Source organism: Erinaceus europaeus, chromosome 12 (assembly GCF_950295315.1).
Source record: "Erinaceus europaeus chromosome 12, mEriEur2.1, whole genome shotgun sequence".
In the NCBI taxonomy this organism is placed as follows: domain Eukaryota; kingdom Metazoa; phylum Chordata; class Mammalia; order Eulipotyphla; family Erinaceidae; genus Erinaceus; species Erinaceus europaeus.
The window spans coordinates 5551319-5578246 of NC_080173.1; the positions used below are offsets into that span (position 1 = coordinate 5551319).

General features: G+C 46.4%; 3 protein-coding genes and 1 non-coding gene across 6 annotated transcripts in view; 2 read left to right on the forward strand and 2 right to left on the reverse strand.

The window, feature by feature from the left end:
• Positions 1-26928, reverse strand: part of ARSG (arylsulfatase G) — a 151167-nt gene that overhangs the window by 114632 nt on the left and 9607 nt on the right. The window contains exon 1 of one of the 2 annotated variants that reach the window (XM_060202623.1): positions 1-115. The exons of the other annotated variant lie outside the window; for it this stretch is intronic. The gene's annotated coding sequence lies outside the window, so the exon portion shown is untranslated. Of the gene's footprint in view, positions 116-26928 lie in introns of those variants that run through there. 2 annotated transcript variants of the gene reach the window in all.
• Positions 53-25237, forward strand: SLC16A6 (solute carrier family 16 member 6). Of its 2 annotated transcripts, none has more exons than XM_060202626.1 (6): positions 53-152; positions 10070-10308; positions 15914-16057; positions 18124-18252; positions 20019-20837; positions 23063-25237. In XM_060202626.1, the coding sequence occupies exons 1-6, from the start codon at positions 106-108 to the stop codon at positions 23317-23319; spliced, it is 1635 nt and encodes a 544-aa protein (XP_060058609.1). In that variant the 5' UTR covers positions 53-105; the 3' UTR covers positions 23320-25237. The 2 variants fall into 2 exon arrangements, with proteins under 2 accessions (XP_060058609.1, XP_016044218.1); XM_016188732.2 differs by lacking the exon at positions 53-152 and adding an exon at positions 317-456.
• Positions 2169-2806, forward strand: LOC107522590 (large ribosomal subunit protein eL21-like). Its single transcript, XM_060202630.1, has one exon. It carries the CDS (start codon positions 2309-2311, stop codon positions 2789-2791), a length of 483 nt encoding a protein of 160 aa, XP_060058613.1. The 5' UTR covers positions 2169-2308; the 3' UTR covers positions 2792-2806.
• On the reverse strand, positions 11675-11782 carry LOC132542252 (U6 spliceosomal RNA). Its single transcript, XR_009553355.1, has one exon. It is a non-coding gene; the product is annotated as a U6 spliceosomal RNA (small nuclear RNA).

Below are 26928 nucleotides of genomic sequence, written 5' to 3' on the forward strand. Positions count from 1 at the left end.
CTTCCGTGACCCCCCGGCCCGGCCTGCGGGCGCGCGCCCGGCGCGGCCCCGATCCACGTGGGGCGGCGCGCGCACCAGGCCGGCAGCGCTCGGCGCTCGCAGCACATGGTCGGCGGCGCGCCCCCGAGGCCGGCGGAGACCGGCTGCAGCCGGTATAGGATAAGAGATAGGCAGCTGGTGGGGCCGGGGCACTGGCAGCCGCGAGCGGGGCTGGGTCGGGGTGCAGGCGGCAGGGGTGGGGGGCGGGAGGGAGGGTGCGGCCGGGGTTGCCGGGGCGAGGAAGTCGGGGGGCGCAGCGGGCCGGGCGGGCGCGGGGGTCCGCCCGCCGGAGCCAACTTGCGATAGGCTGGCGCGCACGCCCTAAGGGGTTAAGCCTTTCTCATGTTTCCCAGCGGCTTATAAGGAGGGGAGGCCCGGCCTCCGCCTTATTGGGTTTATTCTCTGCCCTCTAACTTGGTGAGTTGGTTTTTTTTTTTTTTTTAATATTTTACATGTTGCAAACTTTGAGTGTTGGTGTGGTGTGTGTGTGTGTGTGTGTTTGGAGTTGGGGGGATGGAGGGTGGGTTTGGGAAGTGAAGGAGACCACAGAACCTTTTGGACACGGTTTTGTTTTTAAATCCCCCACCTTCCTCCCACAAATATGTATATATATATATATATATATATTACATATGTATATATTCTGACAGTTGGGGAAGCTCGGCTACCGGGATGACGCGCTCGCCCCTATGCGGGCAGCGGCGTGTTGACGGAGTGGCGCCGGCAGAGTTGGGGATCCGGGAAATGCTCACGACAGCCCGGCCTCCGAGCGCCCCCCGCCCCTTGTCCAGGACCGAAGCTGCGGGCGAGCCCCGGGGCGCTGCGGGTTTTCCGCGGGCGACTTGCCTGCGCGTCGAGGGAGCGAAATGTCAGGGGCGCCTTCCCCCGGGCGAGCGCGCGCGGGGCGACCCAGGCGACGCGGGGGGGAAAGTGGGGGCGCCCGTCCAGCCCCATCCACCCGGTACCCGCGGGTGGGGGGAGGCAGGGATTTCTCTGCAGACACGGTGCTACACCTTGGCCGTTAGTTGTCAGCGGCTGACAACTGGTCCGACTCAACTTGGCGGTTTTCTGAGGCTCCCCACGGGCAGGAAAGCACCCAGCATTTCTGCAGCGGGAAGAGGTAGAGGTGTCCTTCTGGTTGTTTTGTTTTGTTTTGTTTTGTTTCGGGGGGGGGGTTGTTTGTTCGTTTAGGTTTTCCTTCTTTTTTCAAGCAGATGGGTGACAGAAAGTTTGTTAGGTGGTGTGTGGAATGTCACCAACACAGAGGCTCTTATTCTCAGCTCCCCAGGGCCAAGTAGGATGAAAAGCAATTGCAACGTGCCAACCTGGTCTTATTTGCAGCTAGATAGTCCGTGCCTGCCGGCTTTTTCTACAAGAAAAGAGGTGGTGGTTTCTCTACCTTGGGGACGGGGTTTCTCAGTAATCTATCTTGCAGATCATGGTTAGAGATGATTGTCTTGCTTGCGAGAAAAACACCAGGTGCTTGTGCTGAAATCTCTTAACTGGTGGTGCATCTTCCTGTGCCTGAGCACCATTACGTGGCATTTTTTGAATCAACAATACATCCTGCCCAGTGGCTTTAGACCTACCTCTTCTCATAACTGAGGGGAGGGTGTCCAAGATAGAAAGTTACAGTGTGTAAATAAACACACCGGTCCACTGGGAAAGCACCTTCCAAAGGAGTCCCACTAACCTTGGGTTTTCTTTTTGTGGTTGGCAAAACCAAGACTTTTTTCAGCGGAACTCCTGAGGAGGACACTTAAATTAGGGGCTTAGGTTTCAATACCATGAGCTTGTAAAATGGGTGAATTGCGTGTAGCCAGTGACTCAAAGCTGCTTAGACAGCCAGCTGGTTAGGTCTGGGTGGTGGTGTTGTTTTTGTAGAGAATTCAAATAAACTTCATTCAAATACTGAATGGTTTTGATAGCTAAGGTTGGAAACAACTTGTCTAGAACTGATCTTTCCAAGCTCCGCCTTTAAGAAAGGATGTTGGCAATGCATTTGCCAGGCTCCATTTAAACCATGTAACCATCACCATTTCTACCCCAAGCCTGCATTCTGAACTTTGTTCTTAAGTGACCCAGGACTAACACTCCATAGTAAGCCCATATTTTGTATTCTTTGTGCCCCAGGTCAAATCAGTGAATCAAGTCACAGTGAAATTCCCAGGCATAGTAGATTTTCAAGCTGTGAAAGAATGCTTGTCTAGTTAAAAGTTAAGATTACCGTCTTTCAGCTGGAGCAGCCATCTTCCAGTAAATCACCAAAATGACTAACACAAAGGGAAAGAGGAGAGGATCCCGCTATATGTTCTCTAGGCCTTTTAGAAAGCAAGGAGTTGTTCCTTTGGCCACATACATGCGGATCTATAAGAAAGGTGATATTGTAGATATAAAGGGAATGGACACTGTTCAAAAAGGAATGCCTCACAAATGTTACCATAGCAAAACTGGAAGAGTCCACAACGTTACCCAGCATGCTGTTGGTATTGTTTTAAACAACCAAGTAAAGGGCAAGATTCTTGCCAAGAGAATTCATGTTCGTAGTGAGCATATTAAGCACTCTAAGAGCAGAGACAGCTTCTTGAAACGTGTGAAGGAAAATGATCAGGAAAAAAAAGAAGCCAAAGAGAAGGGGACTTGGGTTCAACTGAAGCGCCAGCCTGCTCCACCCAGAGAAGCACTCTTTGTGAGAACCAATGGAAAGAAACCAGAGCTGCTGGAGCCCATTCCCTATGAATTCATGGCATGATCAATATAAACACTTAATAGCATATCAGAACTATAAAAAAAAAAGTTGAGATTACCAAATGCTAATAGAAAAGTCTTCAAATTACCCAGTATTTTGTCCTACTTCTCTTGGAAGAACATTGGCAACCAGCACTGTATAGAATTTTGTAAGATCCCTTTAATGGCGACATGGGGGGGGGGGGGGTCCAGATGGTGGCTCACTCAGTAGGGCACACATTACCATGTACAAGGATGCCGGTTCAAGTCACTGGCCACCACATGGTAGCATCTGCAGGGGGAAGCTTCCCAAGCAGTGCTGTGGTATCTCTCCTCCGCCTCTATCTCAGTCTGTGTCTCTCGCCCTCTATCAAAAACGAAAGAAAATGGCCACCAGGAAGTGTGAAGTTGTGCAGACGCCCAACGGTGACCCTGTGCAGAAAGTTTTTTTAAAGATGCCTTTAATAGGGGGGCAGGACGGCAGCACACCGGGTTAAGGGTACATAGTGCTGAAGCGCAAAGACCCACGAAAGGATCCTGGTCCGAGCCCCCCGGCTGTCCACCAGCAGGGGAGACACCTCACAAGCAGTGAAGTAGGTCTGCAGGTGTCTACCCTTTTCTCCCCCTCTCTGTCTTCCCCTCCTCTCTCAAATTTCTGACCTATCCTTATAAAAAAAGATTCCTTTAATGCTGCCATGACTAACCGTTGCTTTTACAGCAGATGGGGTTTAAGATAAGTGATTTTGGGGGTCGGGCGGTAGCGTAGCAGGTTAAGGATACATGGCATGAAGCGCAAGGACCGGTGTAAGGATCCCGGTTTGAGCCCCCGGCTCCCCACTTGCAGGGGAGTCGCTTCACGGGCAGTGAAGCAGGTCTGCAGGTGTCTGTCTTTCTCTCCCCCTCTCTGTCTTCCCCTCCTCTCTCCACTTCTCTCTGTCCTATCCGACAACAATAGCTATAACAAAAATAACAACTACAAGGGTAACAAAATAGGAAAAATGGCCTCCAGGAGCAGTGGATTCATAGTGCAGGCACCAAGCCCCAGTGATAACCCTGGAAGAAAAAAAGAAAAAAGAAAAAAGAAAAAAGATAAAAGAAAACCTTGAGGCCAGGCGGTGACACACCTGGTTGAGCGCACATGTCACAGTGTACAAAGACCGGGGTTTGATTCCCCTGGTCCCCACCTGCAGGGGGAAAGCTTTGCGAGTGGTGAAGCAGGGCTGCAGGTGGCTCTCTGTCTCTCTCCCTCTCTGTCCCCCCTTCCCTCTCGATTTCTCACTGTCTCTATCCAATAAGGATTAAAAAGATAAAAGTAAGCCTTAAAAGAAACAACCTCTTCCCCCCCCCAAAAAAAAAAGTAAGGGTGTAAGTGTGGGTCTAGTTTTAGTAGAGCAGCAGGTCAGAAGAAGCAAACCAGGTCAGAAGAGCAAACACAGGGACGCCTGGGAAGATCCAGGAAGTCAGTGTCAGTGGAGCCCTCAAAGGCCAGCCTCCTTCCAGGCAGCTGTCACCAAGGAGCTCGCCAACAGTCAGCTCCTTTACACCTCACTCTCAAGAACCATCCAGTGCTTGGACTTCCCCCTCAGCTTGCTGCTTTCCTTGGGCCTCCGGGTTTGGCCTGAGGAATTGGATAGCCGACTGTTTTTTTGTCATGTTTTGTTTTGTTTTTGTTTATTGGACAGAGACAGCCAGAAATCAAGAGAGAAGAGGAGATAGGGAAGGAGAGAGACAGAGAGACACCTGCAGCCCTGCTTCACCACTCACAAAGCTTTCCCCCTGCAGGTGATCAGGGGCTCGAACCTGGGTCCTGGCGCATTGTAATACAAGCGCTCAATCAGGTGCGTCACCACCTGGTCCCGGCCGACTGTTATAAAGCAAAATTAGACTTGTTGAGAAAGAGGTAACCAGAGTACCACTCCATCATTTTCTGCAGTGCTAAGGGGCTGAATTCTGCCTGCTGACTCCCAGAGCCTGACAGATGCTTGGATTCAAACTCCATATTAGAAAAGGAAAAATCCAAACTCGGAGAGCTAAGATGACTTAGGTCACATCTTTAAGTGATAAAACAACCCATAGACCTCTTTCTTTATACATGGACTGCAGATAACTTTTATCTTTGTAAGTAAATTTTTTTCACATCTGTACAAAACATCTCCCTCCTGGGACTTTAAAATGCTGGCCTATAGGCTGAAAACAAAACAAAACAAACAAACAGAAAAAGACACACACACCCCACCCGCCCCAAGAGGGAAGAGATTTGACTCTGGATCATTTTGGTCAAATCTTTTTGTCGGGAGGTAACGCGGCAGGTTAAGCGCAGGCAGTACAAAGCGCAGGGACCAACATAAGGATCCCGGTTTGAGCCCCGGCTCCCCACCTGCAGGGGAGTCGCTTCATAAGCGGTGAAGCAGGTCTGCAGGTGTCTGTCTTTCTCTCCCCCCCTTTGTCTTCCCCTCTCTCCATTTCTTTCTGTCCTATCCAACAATAAAACAACAAGGGCAACAAAAGGGAATAAAAATTTTTTTTAAATATATTTTTGTCTCTGGAGCTCAGTCTCCTCATTTTACAAAGCAAACAGGATTTCAGGGTGGCAGAGGTGGACATGATAAGCTGTAAATTCTCCTCGACATGAATATTTCGGACCTTGATAGCTTGTTTGGAGGTTCTAGAAGGGGAGCCCAGCTACTTGTACACCCTTGACTGAAGACTGGTCCGTCTCTATTAAAGGTCCCTCCTCTCCGACCTAGCGCACAGCTTCAGGAGGGACACGTGCAGCGGTGAGGGAGGAAGGGACCACCTAGCCAGTCAGATCACCCTCACGTCCAATATTGTTATTAGCTCTAACTCTATCCTGTGAGTACAGGTAGAGTCTAATTCCCTCTTTTTTTTTTTTTTTCCACAAAATCCAAAACACTGATCAATACAGGCAAAGACAGAGAGGAAGCTAGGCACCCATTTTCAGGACCGAAAAGTTGGCCTGCTAACACCATCTCCTCTTCATACAGACACTACCACCTGGAGGCCGGGTGGCGGCGTGCCTGGTTAAGCACACATGTTACAATGTGCAAGGACCAGTGTTCAAGCCCCCAGTCCCCACCTGCAAGGTGGAAAGCTCCTCAAGTGGTGAAGCAGGGCTGCCAGTGTTGCTCTGTCTCTCTTCCTCTCTGTCTTCCCTCCCCTCTCAATTTCTGGCTGCCTCTATCTAATAAGTAAATAGAGACAATAAAAAATAATGCTAAATAAAAACTGTAACCTGGGGGCCAGACGGTAGTGCAGAAGGTTAAGCGCACATGGCACTAAGCGCAAGGGCCGGCGTAAGGATCCCGTTTCGAGCCCCTGGCTCCCCACCTGCAGGGGAGTCGCTTCACAGGCGGTGAAGCAGGTCTGCAGGTGTCTATTTTTCCCTCCCCTTTGCTGTCTTCCCCTCCTCTCTCCCTTTCTCTCTGTCCTATCCAACAACGACGACAATAACAATGATAACAAGGGCAACAAAAGGGAAAAAATAGCCTCCGGGTGCATTGGATGTGTAGTGCAGACACCGAGCCCCAGTGATAACCCTGGTGGCAAAAATAATAAAAATTTTTTAAAAAACTGTAACCTATAATCCCACTCATCTGAATGTCATCCAGGGGCCCAGTGGTGGTGCACCAGCTAGAACACGCACATTACCATGTGCAAGGACCCAGGTTCACCCCCCGGCCTCGCCTATAGGGGGAGTTTCACCAGTGGTGAAGCAGTCCTGCAGGTCTCTCCCCTCCCAGTTATTTACCTCTATGAAAACAAACAAAAGCCCCTGGGAGCAGTGATGTCATTGTGCAGGCACTGAGCAATAACCCTAGTAGAAATCAATCTATCAGTCAATTAATCAGTGCCACCCAAAAAGATTTTCTCTTAATACCAAGTGATTTTTAAACTAGGAATATAGTTTTTCTGTCTTGAGTCCTTTATCAATTTTATCTTAATATTTTTTTTTAGGTTGGTCCTGAGGTCTCTATTAAAACTACAGAAGTTGGGCAGGGGGTAGATAGCATAATGGTTATGCAAAGAGACTCTCATATGTGAGGCTCCAAAGTCCCAGGTTTAATCCCCTGCACCACCAAGCTTTCCCCTTGTAACATGTGCGCTTAACCAGGTGCACCGCCACCCGGCCTCCAGGTGGTAGTGTCTGTATGAAGAGGAGATGGTGTTTCGGTCCTGAAAATGGGTGCCTAGCTTCCTCTCTGTCTTTGCCTGTATTGATCAGTGTTTTGGATTTTGTGGAAAAAAAAAAAAAAGAGGGAATTAGACTCTACCTGTACTCACAGATAGAGTTAAGAGCTAATAACAATATTGGACGTGAGGGTGATCTGACTGGCTAGGTGGTCCCTTCCTCCCTCACCGCTGCACATGTCCCTCCTGAAGCTGTGCGCTAGGTCGGAGAGGAGGGACCTTTAATAGAGGCAGAGCTCTGATTAAGAAAAAATAATAAGGTGGGTGGGGAGAATACAGGTCCAAGAAGGATTCAGAGGACCTTAGGGAGTTGTACTGTTATATGGGAAACTGGGGAATGTTATGCATGTACGAACTATTGTACTTACTGTTGAATGTAAAACATTAATTCCCAAATAAAAAAAAAAAGAAAATAATACTCTAAGATACAAAGACTTAAAAAAAAAAAAAAAGAAAGAAAGAAAAAATAATAAAATAATAAAAAACTAAAAGTCACATTTTAAATATTTTTTATATTTTCCCTTTTGTTGTCCTTGTTTTTCATTGTTGTTGTAGTTATCATTGTTGTTGATATTGATGTCATTGTTGGCTAGGACAGAGAGAAATGGAGAGAGGAGGGGAATACAGAGAGAGGGAGAGAAAGACAGACACCTGCAGACCTGCTTCACCACCTGTGAAGCGACTCCCCTGCAGGTGGGGAGCCGGGGGCTCGAACCGGGATCCTTAGGCCGGTCCCTGCGCTTTGCACCACGTGCACTTAACCCACTGCGCCACCGCACGACCCCCCAAAGTCACTTATTTTAAAAAAGACTGATCAATTCATGAGAGAAAGAGAGGGCACAGCACCTCTCAATCACATGGTGCGGCAGGGATCAAACGCAAGGTTCCAGGCACTCAGGGCAGAAAATCTACCTATTGAGTCACCTGCCTAGCCGCACGACTCTTAAGATCTTAGAAGCACCATCAGGGTTGGAACAGCTGGACCTATAAAGCCTTGGGTTTGGGGCCACTCATTCCTGGTCACTTGTCAGAAATGTATCGACCCCTGGAAGGATTTGGCTGATGGTTTTAAATAAGAGGCACTTCAGTCCCAAAATTCTTTTATTTATTTATTTATTTATTTAGCCATAGAGGACTGCTCAGCTCTGGCTTATGGTAGTTGGGGGATTGAACCTGGGATGTCAGAGCCTCAGGCAGAATAGTCTCTCTGCATAACCATTATGTTATCTACTACCACCACTACTCCCCGCCCGCCCCCCCCCCCCGCCAAAAATTTGCATTCGCGGAGACAGAGACCATCTCTCTGTCCTCTCACTATGACATCTCTGATGCCTAGCCTAGCATAAGGCACAGCACCCCCCCCCCCAGGCCATGCCTTTAAATTTTATTTAATTTTTTTCCACTTTTTTGTCACCAGAGTTATTACCAGAGCTTAATGCCCACATGGCTCCACTGTTCCCATTGACTTTTTTTTTTTAAGAGGGTGAGGAAGAGAAGTAGCACAGTTCCACACTGTTTAGGGAAGCAAGCTTCCCCTTGTAAGTAGAGACCTTCGGGTTAAGTGCACATGGCGCAAAGCACAAGCACACCAGTAGGGATTCCGGTTCGAGCCCCCAGTTCCCCACCTTCAGGGGAGTCACTTCACAGGCGGTGAAGCAGGTCTGCAGAAGTCTGTCTTTCTATCCCCCTCTCTGTCTTCCCCTCCTCTCTCCATTTCTCTCTGTCTTATCCAACAACAAACGGTATCAACAATAACAATAATAACCACAACAAGGCTACAACAAGGAGGAAAAAAATGGCCTCCAGGAGCAGTGGGCCCCAGCAATAACCCTGGAGGCAAAGAAAAAGGAAAAAAAGAGAGAGAAAGAAAGATAGAAAGGAAGAAAGAGAGAGAAAGAGAAAGAAAGAAAGGGAGAGGAAAAGGGGAGACAGAGAGAGAGAGGCAGAGAGATAACCTGCAGCACTGATTCACCACTCGTAAAGCTTTCCCCCTGCAGGTGGGGACCAGGGGCTTGAACCCTGGTCCTTGCATATTGTAACAAGTGTTCTCCACCAGGTCTGCCACCACCCAACCCCCCCCCCCAATTTGTCTGAAGGGGTGGTAAGGTCAGCATTGACACTTGGTCTGGTGACCACTAGAATGCCTCAAACTATATATTCTGTTGTGATTGCATATTTATTTTCCCCCCATTTAACTTAGAGCTCCAGAGTCTTCCAAAATTCCTTGGGAATCCACATGACAAATACGAAGGTTTTATATATGCATGTGTCATTTTATAATTGATTTTAATATACGCTATGACTTGCATGCCTGAGGCCCTAGGGGTGCCAGGTTCAGTTCCCAACACCAGTGTGCCAGAGATGGCTAGTATTCTGGCTTCCCCTCCCCACCCCATCTCTCTCTAGCAAATCAATATAGCTAAGAAAGAGAGAGAGAGAGAGAGAAAGAAAGAAAGAAAGAAAGAAAGAAATCACCAGAGACTATATATTAACTGTTGTTGGTTTTAAGTATATATGTTGGGCAGTGGTGCCCCTAGTTAAGCCCACACATTACCATGTAAAAGGACGTGGGTTCGAGCCCCCACTACTAATCTGCAAGGGGGAGGGGGAGTCTTCATAAGCTATGAAGCAAATACTGCAGGTGTCTTTCTCCCTCACTGTCTCCCCCGTTCCTCTCAATTTCTCTCTGTCTTCTCAAAGAAAAAAGAAAAAAATGGCCACCAAGAGTGGTGGAGTCAATGTGCAGGTACCTAGCCCCAGCGACAACCCTGGCGGCAATTAAATAGACACACACACACACACACACACACACACACACACACATTAATGACATAGAGAAGCGAAAACCAGGCCCCTGCTCAGGTCTGGCTTATGGTGGTACTGGGGACTGAGCCTGGGACCTCGATGCCTCAGGCATGAAAGTCTGGTGCTCACTCCTTTGTGCTATCTCCCTGGTCCTAACTGCGCATGATTTTAAATATCCATCATCCTAAGAAAGGTGGTAAGTAGCTCTTCTCCCGTGTTTGTTCAAGACTGTTAGGCTCATCAACCCTCACCCCACTGCCAGTCTCATTGTGTTGACTTTTTATTTCAGATTGAGAATGACCCAGAAGAAATCACAGCTTTGTTCCAGAGCCAATGTCTATACCCAAGTGCCTGATGGAGGATGGGGCTGGGTGGTAGCTGTTTCTTTTTTCTTCGTTGAAATCTTCACCTATGGCGTCATAAAGTCATTTGGTGTCTTCTTTCATGACTTGGTGAACAGTTTTGATGAATCTGACAGCAGGATCTCATGGATAATATCAATATGTGTGTTCGTCTTAACATTCACAGGTTAGTACACCCTGCGCCGTACACACCATGTAAACACTGGCCTCTCTGAATTTGCCTTCCTGGGCGCATAATGGCGCCAGCTGAGTCTCCTTGTATGAACTACTGACACTTTGTGGTGCCGTCTAAGCAATGCAGTCTTCTGGGGCTTGAGAGGTGCTGGAGAAGAGGCCTTGTTTGCCGCCATCCCCCCATCCCCCAGCCCTGATGGCCTTCAGCACTGACTGTCCGCACACTCCTAAGATTGGGCCAGCGGGACAGCTCACGTGGGCAGTGTACTGCTTTGCCAAGGACATGACGCAGGTTTGAGTCCAGTTCCCGCCAAGTGGAGGCAGCCTCTGTGCTGTAGTGTCTGCCCTTCTCTCCTTCCCTCTCACTTTTTTAAAAAATTATTTATTCATAAGAGAGATAGGAGAAGAGTGGTCTGGGAGGTGGTGCGTCTGATAAAGCACTGGACCCTGAACATGAGGTCTCGAGTTTAATCCCCAGCAGCACATATACCAGAATGATTTCTGGTTCTCTCTCTGTCTTTCTCTCTCTCTCTCTCTCTCTCTCCCTCCCTCCTCCTATCTTTCTCATTAATAAATAAATAAAATATTTAAAGTGAGAGAGATAGGGGGGGAGAGAAAGAACCAGACTTCACTCTGGTACACGTGCTACCAGGGATTGAACTCGGGACCTCATGCTTGAGACTCCAATGCATTATCCACTGTGCCACCTCCCGGACCTCTCTCTTTCTCTCTCTCTCTCTCTCTGAAAAAGTCAATTTTGAGGGGCCAGGTGGTGGTGCACCTGGTTCAAGCTCCTGGTTCCTACCTGCAGGAGGAAAACTTCATGAGTGGTGAAGCAGGTCCCTCTCTGTCTCCTCTTCCCTTCTCAATTTCTCTCTTATCTCTACCCAATAATAAATAAATAAGTAAATAAATAAATAAATAAAATCTTAAAAGTTAACCTTGAGCAGTTAAATTGCTGGAGAAGACGGGGGGGGGGGGGCTCTACAGATCACTTTGACGAGAGCAGAAACCCAATTCTGTGAAAATCTAATAATTTGCCAAGCAAAAATATCCAAGTACTTGACATACTACATACTAAGACCTGGTCTCATATGACATTTTTTGGAAATGCGCAGATGTGGACAGATAATAAACGAGAAGGTGTGTAGAAGACAGTAATGTAACAGCACAATCACTGTCCAGAGACGACTATGAATCCCAAATACCTACTTCCCTGCTAGATTCCACAGGTTCATTCTTCTTACAAACAGTCGAGCTTCTGTTTGTTTTTGTTTTTCCTGTGAATCCAAAGCCTCACACAAAAAAAGCATGGTTTCACCACTTCTGGGCTAACTTTTTCTTTCTTTCTTTTTTTTTTTAATCTAAAATACTTCACGAATTTGCTTGTCATCCTTGTACAGGGGCCGTACTAATCTTCTCAGTTTTTGTTCCAATTTTAGTATGTGTGCTGCTGAAGTGACCACACCAACTTTTTGGAATTCAGAGAGAGAGAGAGAGAGAGAGAGAAATGCCACAGCGCCTGAGCTTCGATAGTGCCCTGGCATCTCCAAATCTTGCTAAGAGCTCAAACTGGGGCCACAGGCATGCTAGGCATGCACCCTACACATGGAGCTATCTCTCTGGCCTCTGAGGATAGTTTTAACATTAATTTTCACTGGGTCCCCTACAGGCTTAGTCCACACATACCTACAGGAGCTCATGACAATTCATCTCTGTCAGAGATGACACCAAGAGTTTTCTGAAAGAACAGAGATGGTAGATCCCAGTGTCTAACTTGGATTAATACCTTAACTGTCTCTGGCATGTCTCATAAAAGAGTTTTTAGTTCCAATTGGAGTATTAAGATAAAATTTTTATATTTATTTATTTATTCCCTTTTTTATTGCCCTGTTGTTTTATTGTTGTAGTTATTATGGTTGTCGTTATTGATGTGTCATTGTTGGATAGGACAGAGAGAAATGGAGAGAGGAGGGGAAGACAGAGAGAGAGGGAGAGAGAAAGACAGACACCTGCAGACCTGCTTCACCACCTGTGAAGTGATTCCCCTGCAGGTGGGGAGCCGGGGGCTCGAACCAGGATCCTTACACCTGTCCCTGTGCTTTGCTTAACCTGCTGTGCTACTGCCTGACTCTTGAGTATTAAGATAATTTTAAGTTATAGAATACTGACCTCAGAAACATTATTTAAATAAATTAGAATTAGAGGCAGGTATAGATAATATAGTGGTTATGCAAAGAGACTCTCATGCCTGAGGCTCCAAAGTCCCAGGTTCAGTCCCCTCCACCACCACCACAAGCCAGAACTGATAAGTGCTCTGGTAAACCAATAAATAAATTAGAACCAAAATGTTGCATTGGGTCATCTAAATAAAAAGAAAAACTCCTAACTTCAGGTTTTGTTTGTTTCCTTCAGAGCTTTGTGCCCACATAATTCCAGCACTCCTGGTGCACTCTTTTTTTTTAAAAAAAAAAGATTTTATTTATTTATTCATGAAAAAGATAGGAGGAGAGAGAAAGAATCAGACATCACTCTGGTATATGAGCTGCCGGGGATTGAACTCAGGACCTCATGCTTGAGAGTCCGCTGCTTTATCCACTGCGCCACCTCCCGGACCACTCTGGTGCACTCTTAAAAAAAAAATTGGGGCTGGGTGGTGGCGCACCTGGTTGAGTGCATATGTTACAATGCACAAGGACCTGAGTTCGAGCCCCCAGCCCCCACCTGCTGGGGGAAAGCTTCACAAGTGGTGAAGCAGTGCTGCAGGTGTCTCTCTGTCTCTCACCCTCTCTGTCCTTCCCTTCCCTCTTGATTTCTGACTGTCTCTATCCAATCAATAAATAAAGATAATAAAAAAAATTTTTAAGGTATTAAAAAAAATTCTGAATAAAGAGAGAAGAGAAATTCCAGAACTGTTCAATTGTTCATGAAACTTCCTTTTGGATGGTGCCTCTAGGTGGTGGCCAGGAGCTTAAATTCAGGTCCTGAGTCCTGGTAAAGTGTGTAAGTGTGTATTCTCTGGAGTGAGCTATCTCCTAGACTCAAGTTTTAGCTCTTTTTTTAAAAAAAATATTTATTTATTCCCTTTTGTTGCCCTTGTTTTGTTGTTGTTCGTTGTTGGATAGGACAGAGAGAAATGGAGAGAGGAGGGGAAGACAGAGAGGGGGAGAGAAAGACAGACACCTACAGACCTGCTTCACCGCCTGTGAAGCGATTCCCCTGCAGGTGGGGAGCCGGGGGAGCCGGGGGCTCGAACTCGGTTCCCTACGCTGGTCCTCGAGTTTTGCGCTATGTGCGCTTAACCCGATGTGCTACCGCCTGTCCCCACAAGTTTTAGCTCTTTAACTATCAAAAATAGCAATGCAGTCAACAAGAAATTTCTAACTAATGTTATTACACCCACAAGTTATTTCTTCTAAGTGCTGTTATTCTAGGACTTAACTCCTTAAGCCAACATACAACCTTACAGTGATGATACTGGTTTCCTTATGAGCTATAGTTGTTTTTTCTTACAAGAGTACCAATTTGCCACCAAGGATATGACTTAGCAGCCAGATGAAGAGAGACAGATGGCGGGGCCTGAACAAAGGTACCTGTGTCCTCCTGGGGCTTGGTGGTATGTTCCCCAACCTAGAAGCTATACTATAGTCATTATTAGTTTATATTCTGCTAGCAAAGAGACATATGGACAGGTAGGTAGATAGCATAATGGTTATGCAAAGAGAGAGAGACTAATGGTTTAAAAGAGAGAGAGACTAATTCTAATAAAATTTATTTATTTACTTATTTAATTACTTACCAGAGCACTGTTAAGCTCTGGCTTATAGTGGTGTGGGGGATTGAACCTGGAACTTTGGGTAAAACTTATTATTGTGGTTTTTTTTTCAAATTTTTTTCTTCCTTGACCCAGGTGTTCCCCTATATGTCAGTTTACCCAAGTCTGTATCAGTGTTAGCCCAAGTAACATACAACAAAGAGACTAATCGCCAGGTTTAAATACCTAGGGGAGACAGCACACAGAAGCTGATGTAAATTATGATTCTTGGAGAGCTTGTCTGGAGGTTCTAGCAGGGGAGCGCAGCTACTCCGATTCCCTGGGCCCAAGACGGGTGCATCTCTATTTGGGGAAGGGGAAGGTCATCCTCTTTGACTGAGGAGGCCCCAGGAGGGACACACGCGGAGCCCTGAAGGAGGACAGGAACACCCGCCCAGCCAGCCAGCTCAGCCGAATCCACCCTGGTGATCAGTGAGTTGACAGAGGTCACAACCAGCCCAGCCTCACATCGTAAATTGATTCTTAAGCCACTTTGACTATCGCTCCTCTAGCTGTCAAGCTTCAGGCATCTATAGCTGAAAATTCACCATACTTTCATCACAGCTCATTTTCAGAACAGGTTCAGTGAAACTAATCTAGAATTTAATCCTAAATGGAGTTCCATTAAAAAAAAAAATGTGGGGGTACAGCATAATGGTTATTCAAAGAGACTTTCATGCCTGAGGCTCTCAAGTCCCAGGTTCAATCCCCCACACTACCATAAGCCAGAGCTGAGCAGTGCTCTGGTAAAAAAAAAAAAAAAAAAAAAAAATTGAATTGAATTGAATTTAAAAAAATGACCCAAACAGGGAAATGAGAAATTGAACCCACATACCAGTAGCGATACTATAAGCCATTATCTCCCACCCCCAGCCCCAATAAAATGGCTTAACAAAGCATTCCAAAGCAGTGACTCAAAGGGGAGGGCGCAAGCGGCCCAGGTAACGCCACGTTTAGAGGAACATGAAGTGGAAGCCTAGGTGAGCAAAGTCTTCCTCGGGAAAACACAGCGCTCCGTCTCAGACTGCTACTCTGGCTTTCTCTTTCAGCAGCTAGAAGAATGTCATCAGATTTGAACAACTACTGAATTACATCCTAAGCTGCTTCAAAAAAAAAAAACCTGTGCATAAAATGTAGTTAATATATATGAAGCCAGAAAGAGAAGGATGCATATGGGATGATCTCACTCATAGACAGAAGTGGAGAAATAAGAACAGAAGGGAAAACACACAGCAGAACTTGGACTCAGTTTGGTGTATTGCAGCAAAGTAAAGGGCTTTGTGTGTGTGTGTGGGGGGGGGGGGTGTTGTTCAGGTCCTGGTGCATGATGGTGGGGGAGGCGGTTAGAGTGTTTGAGAAATTTTACACATGTGCCTGCAACTGTATTTACTGTAAACCATTAACCCCTCATCCCCCCCCCAAAGAAATGTAGTATATATTTTTACAGCATTGTCTATATCCAGCACACTGAAGATAGAATCTTTTTTTTTTTTGTTTATTTTTTAATGAGAAAGAGTAGATACAGAAGGAAAGATACTGAGAGAGAGAGAGACAGAGAGAGAGAGAGAGAGGGAGGGAGGGAGAGAAAGAAACCAGAACACTGCTCAGTTCTGGCTTATGCTGGGACTGCGGGGATTGAACCTGGGACCTCAAAGTCTCAGGTTTGAAAGGTGTTTTGCATAACAATTATGCTGTCTCCCCAGCCCTGAAGACGGAATCTTATCTAAATGAGCAGCACTCAGTCCTCCGAGCTAACACATGGCACTGCTCTCTCTTGACACAGCACCCCTGTCCACTGTCCTGACCACCCAGTTCGGACACCGCCTGGTGGTGATGGCCGGAGGCCTGCTGGTTAGCACAGGGATGGCGACAGCCTCCTTCGCACAACAGGTTTACCAGATGTACATTGCAATCGGCATTATTTCTGGTAGGTTTCTTCTTCTGGACTTAAACATTCTCTAGACTGGGGAGTTGCGGGGTAGCATGATGGTTATGCAAACACTCTCATGCCTGAGGCTCCAAAGTCTTAAGTTCAATCCCTGAACCACCATAAAGTATTAAAACAATAAACAATTCTCTAGCTATCTTGAAGAACAAAGGAGGTGGGGCTGGGTGGTGGTGTACCTGGTTGAGCACACCTGTTACAGTGCCCAAGGCCCCGGGTGTGAGCCCCTGACCCCCACCTGCAAGCTTTGTGAGTGGTGGTGAGACAGGTCTGCAGGTGTCTCTCCGTTTCTCTCTATATATCATTCCCCTCTTGATTTCTGGCTTTCTTTATCCAATAAATAAAGATAATTTCAACTATTAAAAAAAATAAACAAAGAAGGGAAAAAAACGAAACCCAAAGTGCATTTTTTCTTTTTTAAAAAATATTTATTTATTCCCTGTTGTCTTACTGTTGTACTTATTCTTGTTGTCGTTGTTGTTGGATAGGACAGAGAGAAATGGAGAGAGAGGAGGGGAAGGGGGGGGAGAGAAAGACACCTGCAGACCTGCCTCAAGGCCTGTGAAGTGACGCCCCTGCAGGTGGGGAGCCGGGGGCTTGAACCGGGATCCTTAAGCCGGTCCTTGTGCTTTGCGCCACGTGCGCTTAACCTGCTGCGCTACCGCCCGACTCCTTTTTTTTCTTTTAATGAATGTCTCAGATCAGTGGTTTTGAACTGAACTATATGGACTCCAAGAGAAACAAAATGCCCAAGAATCTTTAATATTTACTAACAATTCAAATGACTTCTATAGCTTTCAACCAAAGACATCACTTTCACAAAGTAAGATCTGAGTTTCTTTAATTATTGGGTTGTTGGAAAAAGTCATGACACACTTTTGCATAGAGACAACATGTCAGGAGTTTCCTAATGGCCTCATAGTATTTTGCAAATGAAGATCCAGGGATTCTGGGCTGTGTGTGTGTGTAGGGGGGGGGAGGTTGCAATGAGCCAGACTTCTTGGGGCGGGGGGTGGGATTCAAGACCTTTTTCTCACGAGGAGAGCATATATTATTTACAAGTGATGTTTTTATATGTATGTTGAGTAAAAATATTTTATTTTATTGTTTTATTTGCCTCCAGGGTTATTGCTGGGGCTTGGTGCCTGCACCACAAATCCACTGCTCTTTCGTGGCCATCTTTCTTTCATTCTTTCTTTCTTTCATTCTTTCTTTCTTTCTTTCTTTCTTTCTTTCTTTCTTGTTGTTGAATAGGACAGAGAGAAACATAGAGGAGGGGGGAGATAAAAGAGGGAGAGAGAAAGAGAGACACCTGCAGACCTGCCTCGCTGCTAGTGAAGCGTCCCCCCTGCAGGTGGGGAACCAGACCCTTGCATGAGTCCTTGTGCTTCGTGCTAGGTGTGCTTAGCCTGGTGCGTCACCACCCGGCTCCCCTGAGTTAAAAGACTTATTCGCTTTCAATTTTTCATGTATTTTGTACATAGGGTTTATTTCCAAAGAGAGTCTTAAAATAGCTTTATACTCCCCGCATCCCCACAACAACTGTTACAGCTTCTCCAGACCTTAACAGAACTCATCTTGCTGGACTACATACCACAACTGCCCATTCTGAATTACTGGTCTCCCAGAACTTACAATTTAAAAAAATAAAGCAAGGGAGTCGGGCGGTAGCACAGTGGGTTAAGCTCACATGGTGTGAAGCTCCAGGACCGGCGATAAGGATCCCGGTTCAAGCCCCCGGGTCCCCACCTGCAGGGGAGTCGCTTCACAGGCGGTGAAGCAGGTCTGCAGGTGTCTGTCTTTCTCCCCCCTCTCTTCCCCTCCTCTCTCCATTTCTCTCTGTCCTATCCAACAACGATGACAGCAATAACTACAACAACAATTAAAAAAGAAAACAGAGCAACAAAAGGGAAAATAAATAAATATTAAAAAATTTAAAAATAAGTAAGGCATGAAAATCCCAGAGTTTTGCAGAATCGTCTGAATGTGTCCTTTGGCTGTCAGTCTGTATATGGTCCTCACTGTTCTCCCCCCCAACACACACACAGGTTTGGGGTACTGCTTGACCTTTCTCCCGACGGTGACCATCCTGTCACAGTACTTTGACAAGAGACGCTCTGTGGTGACCGCAGTTGCCTCCACGGGAGAATGCTTTGCTATGTTTGCTTTTGCACCAGGTAGGTGGGCCACGATCATCATGAGTAGAGTCCCCAAGGAGCGTCACCTGTCTTGCTAAGCCTGCCTTTGGAGTAACCAGCTGACTGCATCAGTTACCTGACCGCCAGCTCTCAGGCTCGGCAGACAGTTAAGTGAAATGCGGATGGACATCATCCAACCTTTCTGGGTTAAGAAGGTACTTTAAAGGGAGCCGGGTGTTAGCGCAGCGGGTTAAGCGCACATGGCACGAAGCGCAAGGACCGGTGCAAGGATCCCCAGTTCGAGCCCCCGGTTCCCCATGTGCACGGGGGTCGCTTCACAAGTGGTGAAGCAGGTCTGCAGATGTCTTTCTTTCCCCCCTCTGTCTTCCCCTCCTCTCTTGATTTCTCTCTGTCCTGTCCAACAACAAGGGTGACAAAATGGGAAAAATGGCTTCCAGGAGCATTGGATTTCTACCTAGTACAGGCACTGAGCCCTAGAGATAACCTGGAGGCAAAAAAAAAAAAAAAGGTACTTTGGGAGTCAGGCAGTAGCGCCGCGGGTTAAGCACACTTGGCGCAAAGTGCAAGGAACGGGGTAAGGATCCCGGTTCGAGCTCCCCACCTGCAGGGGGGTCGCTTCACAGGCGGTGAAGCAGGTCTGCAGGTGTCTGTCTTTCTCTCCCCCTCTCTGTCTTCCCTTCCCATCCTCTCTCCATTTCTCTTTGTCCTATCCAACAATGATGACTTCAATAACAACAATAATAACTACAACAATAAAACAAGGGCAACAAAAAGAAAAAATAAATATACAAAAAAAAAAGGTACTTTAAGAACATGTGAGGCCTGTGTTGCCTTCCTGACACTATGGAGCCTTCTGTGACCGGCAGGAAGAAGCACTCAGTAGTTAGGGACCTTCCCCGTGGCAGAAACGGAAGAGCAGTATCAGTGTATATCGGGATAACCCTCTGAGCCTTAAGATTATTGGTTTATGTTTTATTCAAACTAAGGTTTGAATGAGGATATATCATGAGCCAGCTCAGTGGTTGGCAATTTTTTTTTAAAGCCATATAGTAAATGTCTTTGGCCTCATGGCCTCTAAGCATCTGTTGCAATTCCTCTGCTCCGTACAAAAGTGACCACAGAAGGGGCCACCTTCCCATCAGGCTTCTTAGCAGAAACACACAGCAGAGTGGGCTTGGCTCGCCGGCCACTGTCTGCCAAACCTTGACAGAATATCAGCAACTTACCCTACTTCTTTTTTTTGTTTGTTTGAATTATTAATTATTTAATTATAAATTTATTTATTAATTATTGGATAGAGACAGGGAGAAATTGAGAGGGGCGGGGGAGAGAGAGAAGGAGAGAGACGGAGAGACACCTGCAGCCCTGCTTCACCCCTTGTGAAGCTTTCCCCCTGCAGGCAGGGACCGGGGGCCTGAACCCGGGTCCTTGCGCACTGTGACGTGCATGCTCAACCAGGGGTGCCACCACCCGGCCCCCTTATTCTGTCTCCTACGCCTCTACCTGACAGCATACACCTCCAATACTCTTCTGGAGACTTGGAGTTGAAAGGTTTTTGTTGTAAGATTCAAGTAGATTGTCTCCTTTTTCACTCACAAAACCCCCAGAACCCGGGGTAGAGGACCACTCAGGTTGCCTGCACTCCTTACGATGGAGTAACTTTGCAGAGACCATGACTAAATCCACTCAATCAGAATCCCTCTGGCCGCTCCGTGCTTCCTCCTGGATCTCCAGTACATTTCTGACCTGCGGTGTCTTTTCCTCTTCGTTCCTGCCCATCTCAGCCATCACAGCTCTGAAGGAGCACGTCGGCTGGCGCCTCAGCCTCCTCTTCATGGGCCTGATGCAGCTGAACATCGTCATCTGTGGGGCCCTGCTGAGACCCATTGTCATCAGACCTCCTCCGGGGCTGCCCAAAACCGCCGGGTGGGAAATTCGCAGAGAAGCGCAGTACATGCTTGAGAATGAGAAGACACGCACCTCCATCGATTCCATTGACTCAGGAGTAGAGCTCACTACCTCACCTAAAAATGGGCCTAGTCACGCCAGTGCAGAACCGGAGCCCAAGGGGGACATACAGCAGAACCTGGTAAATCCCAGCTCAAAGCAGGGCCCCGGCAGAGCCCCGCTTCTGGACTTCTCCATCCTGAAAGAGAAGAGTTTCATCTGTTACGCTTTATTTGGCCTCTTTGCAACGCTGGGGTTCTTTGCACCTTCCCTATACATCATCCCTCTGGGCATCAGTCTGGGCCTCGAGCAGCACCGGGCCGCCTACTTACTGTCCACCATGGCGATCGCCGAGGTCATTGGAAGAGTCGGAGCTGGTTTTGTCCTAAACAGAGAGCCTATTCGTAAGATCTACATTGAGCTCATTTGCGTCATCTTATTGACCGTGTCCCTGTTCGCCTTTACTTTCGCTACTGAATTCTGGGGTCTGATGTCCTGCAGTATCTTTTTTGGGTGTATGGTTGGGACGGTAGCCGGGACGCACATTCCACTGCTGGCCGAAGATGACGTCGTGGGAATTGAGAAGATGCCTTCGGCGGCTGGAGTCTATGTGTTCATTCAGAGCCTATCGGGACTGGCTGGGCCACCCCTTGCAGGTAATTTCAGTGCTCAGAACACAGACCCCGCGGGCGGGGGGTGGAGGGGGTCTGTCAGCAGCAGAGCACGTGCTTGGCATCGGGTGGGCCGTTGGGTCCTAGCCCAGAACCACACACAAGGTGTACTTGAGTCCTTACCTAGCATCCCCTTATCCACTGGGCTAACTGAACGCTTCAGAAACATCCAGCGTGGGGGTGAGGGGGTGGATAGCATAACGGTTATGCCAAGAGACTATCCTGTGGTCTGGATGGTGGCACAGTGTCGATGAAGCATTGGACCCTCAAGCATGAGGTCCTGAGTTCAATCCCCAGCAGCACATGTACCAGAGAGATCCCTGGTTCTTTCTCTCTCTCATCCTGTCTTCCTCATGAATACATAAATAAAAATCTTAAACAGAGAGAGAGATACTCCCTCATGCCTGAGGCTCCAAGTTCATAGGTTCAATCCCTCACACCACCATAAGCCAGAGCTGAACAGTGTTCTGTTAAAAAAAAAAAAAAAGAAGAAGAAAGAAAGAAGGAAAAAGAGAGAAACATTGACTTACATGCCTCTATAGAATTTTAGTGCTGAAAAAATTAGAGATGACCTCAGTCAGTCATCTTAATTTAAATCTGAAGACACTAAAAACCAAAGAATGTAAGCCAGTGGTCATGTGGAAAATGGCTAAGTTAGGATTAGAGCCTTTGCTGTCCAAGCTGCCCTGGTGTTTTGCTTTGTCTCTTCGCCCCTCCCCTCCCCTCCCCTCCCCTCCCCTCCCCGTCTTCTCTCTGTTTTTACTGTTACCAGGGTTATCGCTGGGGCTCGTTGTTGCCACTGCGAATCTACTTCTCCCAACAGCCACTTCTTCTTTCTTTCTTTCTTTTTCTTTCTATTACTTTGTTTTGATAGGACAGAGAGAAATTGAGAGAGGAGGGAGAGAGAGAGAAAGACACCTGTAGACCTGCTTCACTGCTCATGAAGCCTCCCCCTCTACAGGTGGGGAGCAGAAGAGAGAGAGAGAGAGAGAGAGGAGAAATATTACAGCACTGCTCCACTGCTGGTGAAGCTTCCCCCATGCATGCAACTACACTTCATTAACTAGTCCAGAGTATTTTCCTGTAGAAAGGACATGAGTATGTATTGAATAGGTCCTCAGAGTTATTGTGATTAGACATTTTTTTAATTTTATTTTTATTTACTAATGAGAAAGGAGGAGAAAGAACCAGACATCACTCTGGTACATGTGCGGCTGGGGATTGAACTCGGGACCTCATGCTTGAGAGTCCAGTGCTTTACCACTGCGCCACCTCCTGGACCACGTGATTAGACGTTTTACCTCACATTTAAGAGGTACCTGAAGTGAATGCAAGTGAAAATAATAAAGCTCTTTCCTCTATTAAGAATACCGCCTTTCGGGCGAGGGAGACAGCAGCATAATGATTATGCAGAGCGACTCATGCCTGAGGCTCCAAAGTTCCAGGTTCAATTCCCCACACTACTCTAAGCCAGAGCTGGGCAGTGCTCTGGTGAGGAGAAAAAAAGAATACTGCCTTTTCAAAGGAGCGTACATCTGAGTGACTCGTGTCAGAGTTCTCTCCCAGGACCAACTAGCTTATGTCGGCAATTTACTTACTGATTTATGAGACAGAAAGAGAGAACCAGGGGGCCGGGCAGTGGCACAGCAGGTTAAGCACAGGTGCCACAAAGCACAAGGACTGGCGCAAGGATCCCGGTTCGGGCCCCCAGCTCCCCACCTGCAGGGGAGTCGCTTCATGAGCGGTGAAGCAGGTCTGCAGGTGTCTATCTCTCCCCCTCTGTCTTCCCCTCCTCTCTCCATTTCTCTCTGTCCTATCCAACAACAATGACAGTAATACAACAATAATAATAACAAGAATGATAAACAACAAGGGCAGCAAATGAGAATAAAATGGCCTCTAGGAGCAGTGGATTCAGAGTGCAGGCACTGAGCCTCAGCAATAACCCTGGAGGCAAAAAAATAAGAAAGAATGAAAGGAAGAACCAGAGCAGAGCATCACCTGGCATACATAACGTCGAGGACTGAACTGTTCCACCTTCTCTTTCTCCTCTCCAGTCTTGAAAAGATGCCTACCTAAAATACTCTTGTCCCCCCCCCACTTTTAGAAAAACAAAACTAGGACAAAGGAAAGCCAGGCGTCTGGTTACGAAGGCTGCTTGGGCGAGGGGGTGCGTCCCGTTGCTAACAGGTGCTGATGTTTCCTCCCAGGTCTGCTGGTGGACCGCAGCAAGAGCTACAGCAGAGCCTTCTACTCGTGTGCCGCGGGCATGCTCGTGGCCACCCTGTGCCTGGCACTCGTCAGGCCCTGCAAGAAGGGGTTCTGCCAGCAGCAACAGGAAGGGGAAGAAAAGGCAGAGGCAGAGGCCCATCGTGGGAAAGCTTTACAAGACATACCTGAAGACTTTCTGGAAATGGACCTTGGGAAAAATGAGCACAAAGTTCACAGGAAACTGGAGGCAGTATGACATGCTGTTAGCCAACTGCCTCGGCCGCCCTGTTGGCCAGGGGGGTACGGGAGGAGGGCGTCGGGCCCCTGCTCAGCGCAAACGGAATGTAGGTGTGAACTCCACTGCCAACAGCTTTCTATCTTCCTTTCTAAGATTTCTTTTTTTTAAGCCAAAACAAAACAACCAAACACTCTTCCATATGTAAATGTAGCTACATCCAGTATCACTGCAAAGAAGGACTCTGAACGCTCACGGTCCGACTTTAAAACAGTGACAGGAATTGGCAAAGTAGCTTTTAAAGAGCTCTCGCATGGGACAGATGATCGTATAAAATGACATCTAGCCCAGATCAGTAAAATAAGACTGCCCATTCAAAACGAAAATTTCTTTAATCATTTTGAATTTTTCTTCATTTTCATAATAAATTATTTAAACGTCTTTGAAAAAAATGCTAAAGTTTCCATGAAAAAAATCTTAATTCTCCAGATACTCCAAAGATATGAGGTATAGTCTCAGACCATATATCTTGACTAGTAAACAGAAAAAGTAAACATAGATCTAAAACATTGAAGTTCATAAATGTGAAGATTACCACTCTTTCAATTAAAAAAAAAGAGAAAAAGATGACCACTCTTTTTTTATGGCCAGTCATTACTAGAAGTATTCCAATACAAAATAGATAGAATGACATTAAAAGCATGTCTCCTTTTGCTTTGAATAATTCAAAATGTGTAATTGTAATGTCCTTAACTTAAACCACTATTTATTATTAAGTTATTCTAGGATAATGAAAGTAATCACAAAGAAATAAAAAACCTAGCATCATTTTTACCTCCTTTCTGCAATCCCTTGAATGCCTCAAAGAATGCTCTTAGCTCATAAAGCTGTGTTCACAGGAGGCCAGGTTCGAATGATTCTTTAAAGGCACTAGGTAAGGAGAAGAGACCGTACCAGCATCTCTTCGAATCTGTCTCCATCACCTAGGGATACTTGAGGATCCTCGATGAGAGTGCTATCTCACTGAACTGTGGGAGCATTTATGATTATCTACTTAAACAATACCAAGCCATGGAAGCATTTCTGCATCTGTCTTACAGAGAGCAGCAGAGGCGTTCACTTCACCGTCACAAGTCGCAATTTACATCAGATATAACTTAGATGAGTTATCGGGTAACGTGGCTTTTTATTTTATTTCTGTAGTGACACTACAGAAATAGTATTTCTCACTAGCCGTTTTCTGTCCAGGAAAAGGGAGGGTGACAGGTGGACTTCTTACTCACCTGGGAAGAATCTCATATAACAACAGACAATGGTCAATGCTTATTGTTCTTTCACTCATTTTTTTTTTTTACTGTTAATTCAGGACAACTCAGGGGGGAAAATTAGAACAAGTCGAGCTTGGTTACAGGTACACGCAAGCTTGACTATTTCTCTGCACTGAAAGGAAAGTGGCATACTTCTGCACCGCCTGCTATATTTTGTGTAACATTTTCTCAGCCATAGAAATAGGACAATCTGTAAGTCTCTGGGGTGGGTGGGGGGAGGAAACGACAAAGTGTCAGTCAGAAATAGACACCTAAACCAAGGTGGATGTAGCAAATGTCACTGCCCGAAAAGGAAGGAGGGCTTGTGGCAGTTCTGCAGACATGTGACTTCACAGCACTTTACAACATTTTTGTTTGTTTGTTTTTACTATGAATGTTCAATACAATTTAATATTTATATTGATTTCTGAACAATCTGTTAAGTCCCTTCTGTTAGCTGCATGGAGGAGAAAAAAAAAGTATGCCAATTTCAACAATGTCAACAATCAAGGTTTTAAATGTTTAGAAAAAAACTCAAACAGGATTATTGATTCTGTTCTGTATTAGCGGTATTCTGGTACTTCTAGATTTTCAATAAATATATGGCTTTTCTTTCTTTTTCTTTTTTTAAAGAGACTGGCCAGTGTGTTTTTTTTTTTGTTATTGACTCAATATATTTTTTTAATGTTTTATGTGGTGGCAGGCAATGTGTCTAAGACCTGCACACTACCATTCAGCAAGCCTCCCCAGCCTAGCTTTTTTCATCCTTCCATTCTCTGAGAGAGAGAGAGAGAGATCAAGGGGTGGGGGTAGATAGCATAATGGTTATGCAAAGAGACTCTCATGCCTGAGGCTCTGAAGTCCCAGGTTCAATCCCCTGCACCACCATCAGCCAGAGCTGAGCAGTGCTCTGGTAAAAAAAAAAAAAAAAAAAAAAAAAAACTAATTAATTGATTAATTAATTAAATGAAGAGAGAGTTGGCCAGGTGGTGGTGCACTGGTTAAGTGCACATAGACCCAGGTTCAAGACCCCGGCTCCCCACCTGCAGAAGATACCACACAAACTGCGAAGCAGGTCTGCAGGTGTCTCTCTGTCTCTCTCCCTCTGTTATCTCCCCTTCCTCTCTCAATTTCTTTCTGTCCTATCCAGTAAAATGGGGAAAAAAATGGCCATGGGAGCAGTGGATCCTCGCACTGGTACCGAGCCCCAGCAATAACGCTGGAGGATAAGAGAGAGAGAGAGAGAGAGAGCACAGCACTACTTCACTAGCCATAGAGCTCCCTTGGCATCACCCATGTCCCATATGGTGCCAAGGCCTCACACAGCAAGGCCATGCCCTCTGCTGGGCCAGCTGCCTCCCAGCCCTCAGCATCCATCATTTCATTCTAGTGAAGTCATTCAAACTCAAAGAAGAGCTGCCTCCTTAGCGCAGTGGGCAGCGCGTCAGTCTCATAAAACTCAAAGAAGGGGAGTCGGGCGGTAGCGCAGTGGGTTAAGTGCACGTGGTGCAAAGCGAGGACCGGTGTAAGGATCCTGGTTCGAGCCCCCAGCTCCCCACCTGCAGGAGAGTCGCTTCACAGGCGGTGAAGCAGGTCTGCAGGTGTCTGTCTTTCTTTCCCCCTCTCTGTCTTCCCCTCCTCTCTCCATTTCTCTCTGTCCTATCCAACAACAACATCAATAATAACTACAACAATAAAACAAGGGCAACAAAAGGGAATAAATAAATATTTTAAAAAACTCAGAAGAATCATTTCAAAGACCTAACTTTCTATAAAATCTTTTTAACTACTAGAGTTAAAATGATTGTCAGATTTCTTTCTCTCACTTTTTAAAAAGATTTTATTTATTTATGAGAAAGATAGGAGGAGAGAGAAAGAACCAGACATCACTATCACTCTGGTACATGTGTTGCTGGGGACTGAACTCAGGACCCCTCAGGCTTACGAGTTTAATATTTTATCCACTGTGCCACCACCCGGACCATAGATTTATTTCTTAATGGAAAAAAAAAATGAATGAAATAGGATCACCACAGAGTAAGAACTAGGCCTGTTAACAATATTCAGTGGGAGGCTGGGCTGTGGTACACTCAGTAGAGTACACATTGCCATGAGAAAGGACCCAGGTTCAAACCCCTGGTCCCCACCTGCAGGAAGAAACTTCATGAGCAGTGAAGCAGTGCTGTAGATGTTTCTCCTCTCTCTCTCTCTCTCTCCACCCCCCTACCTATCCAAAAAGAAAAGGGGGAAGGGGAATGGTTCCAAGAGCAGTGGACACCCAGCAATAACCCTAGGTAGCCATAAAATTTTTATATAGAGTGAA

Excerpts from the sequence above, each read along its gene's own strand:
- SLC16A6 (XM_060202626.1), top strand. The coding sequence starts at position 106 with ATGGTCGGCGGCGCGCCCCCGAGGCCGGCGGAGACCGGCTGCAGCCG. Across the intron at positions 18,253-20,018 it reads TATGTTTGCTTTTGCACCAG|CCATCACAGCTCTGAAGGAG; the intron begins GTAGGTGGGCCA and ends TGCCCATCTCAG. Across the intron at positions 20,838-23,062 it reads GGCTGGGCCACCCCTTGCAG|GTCTGCTGGTGGACCGCAGC; the intron begins GTAATTTCAGTG and ends GTTTCCTCCCAG.
- LOC107522590 (XM_060202630.1), top strand. The coding sequence starts at position 2,309 with ATGACTAACACAAAGGGAAAGAGGAGAGGATCCCGCTATATGTTCTCT.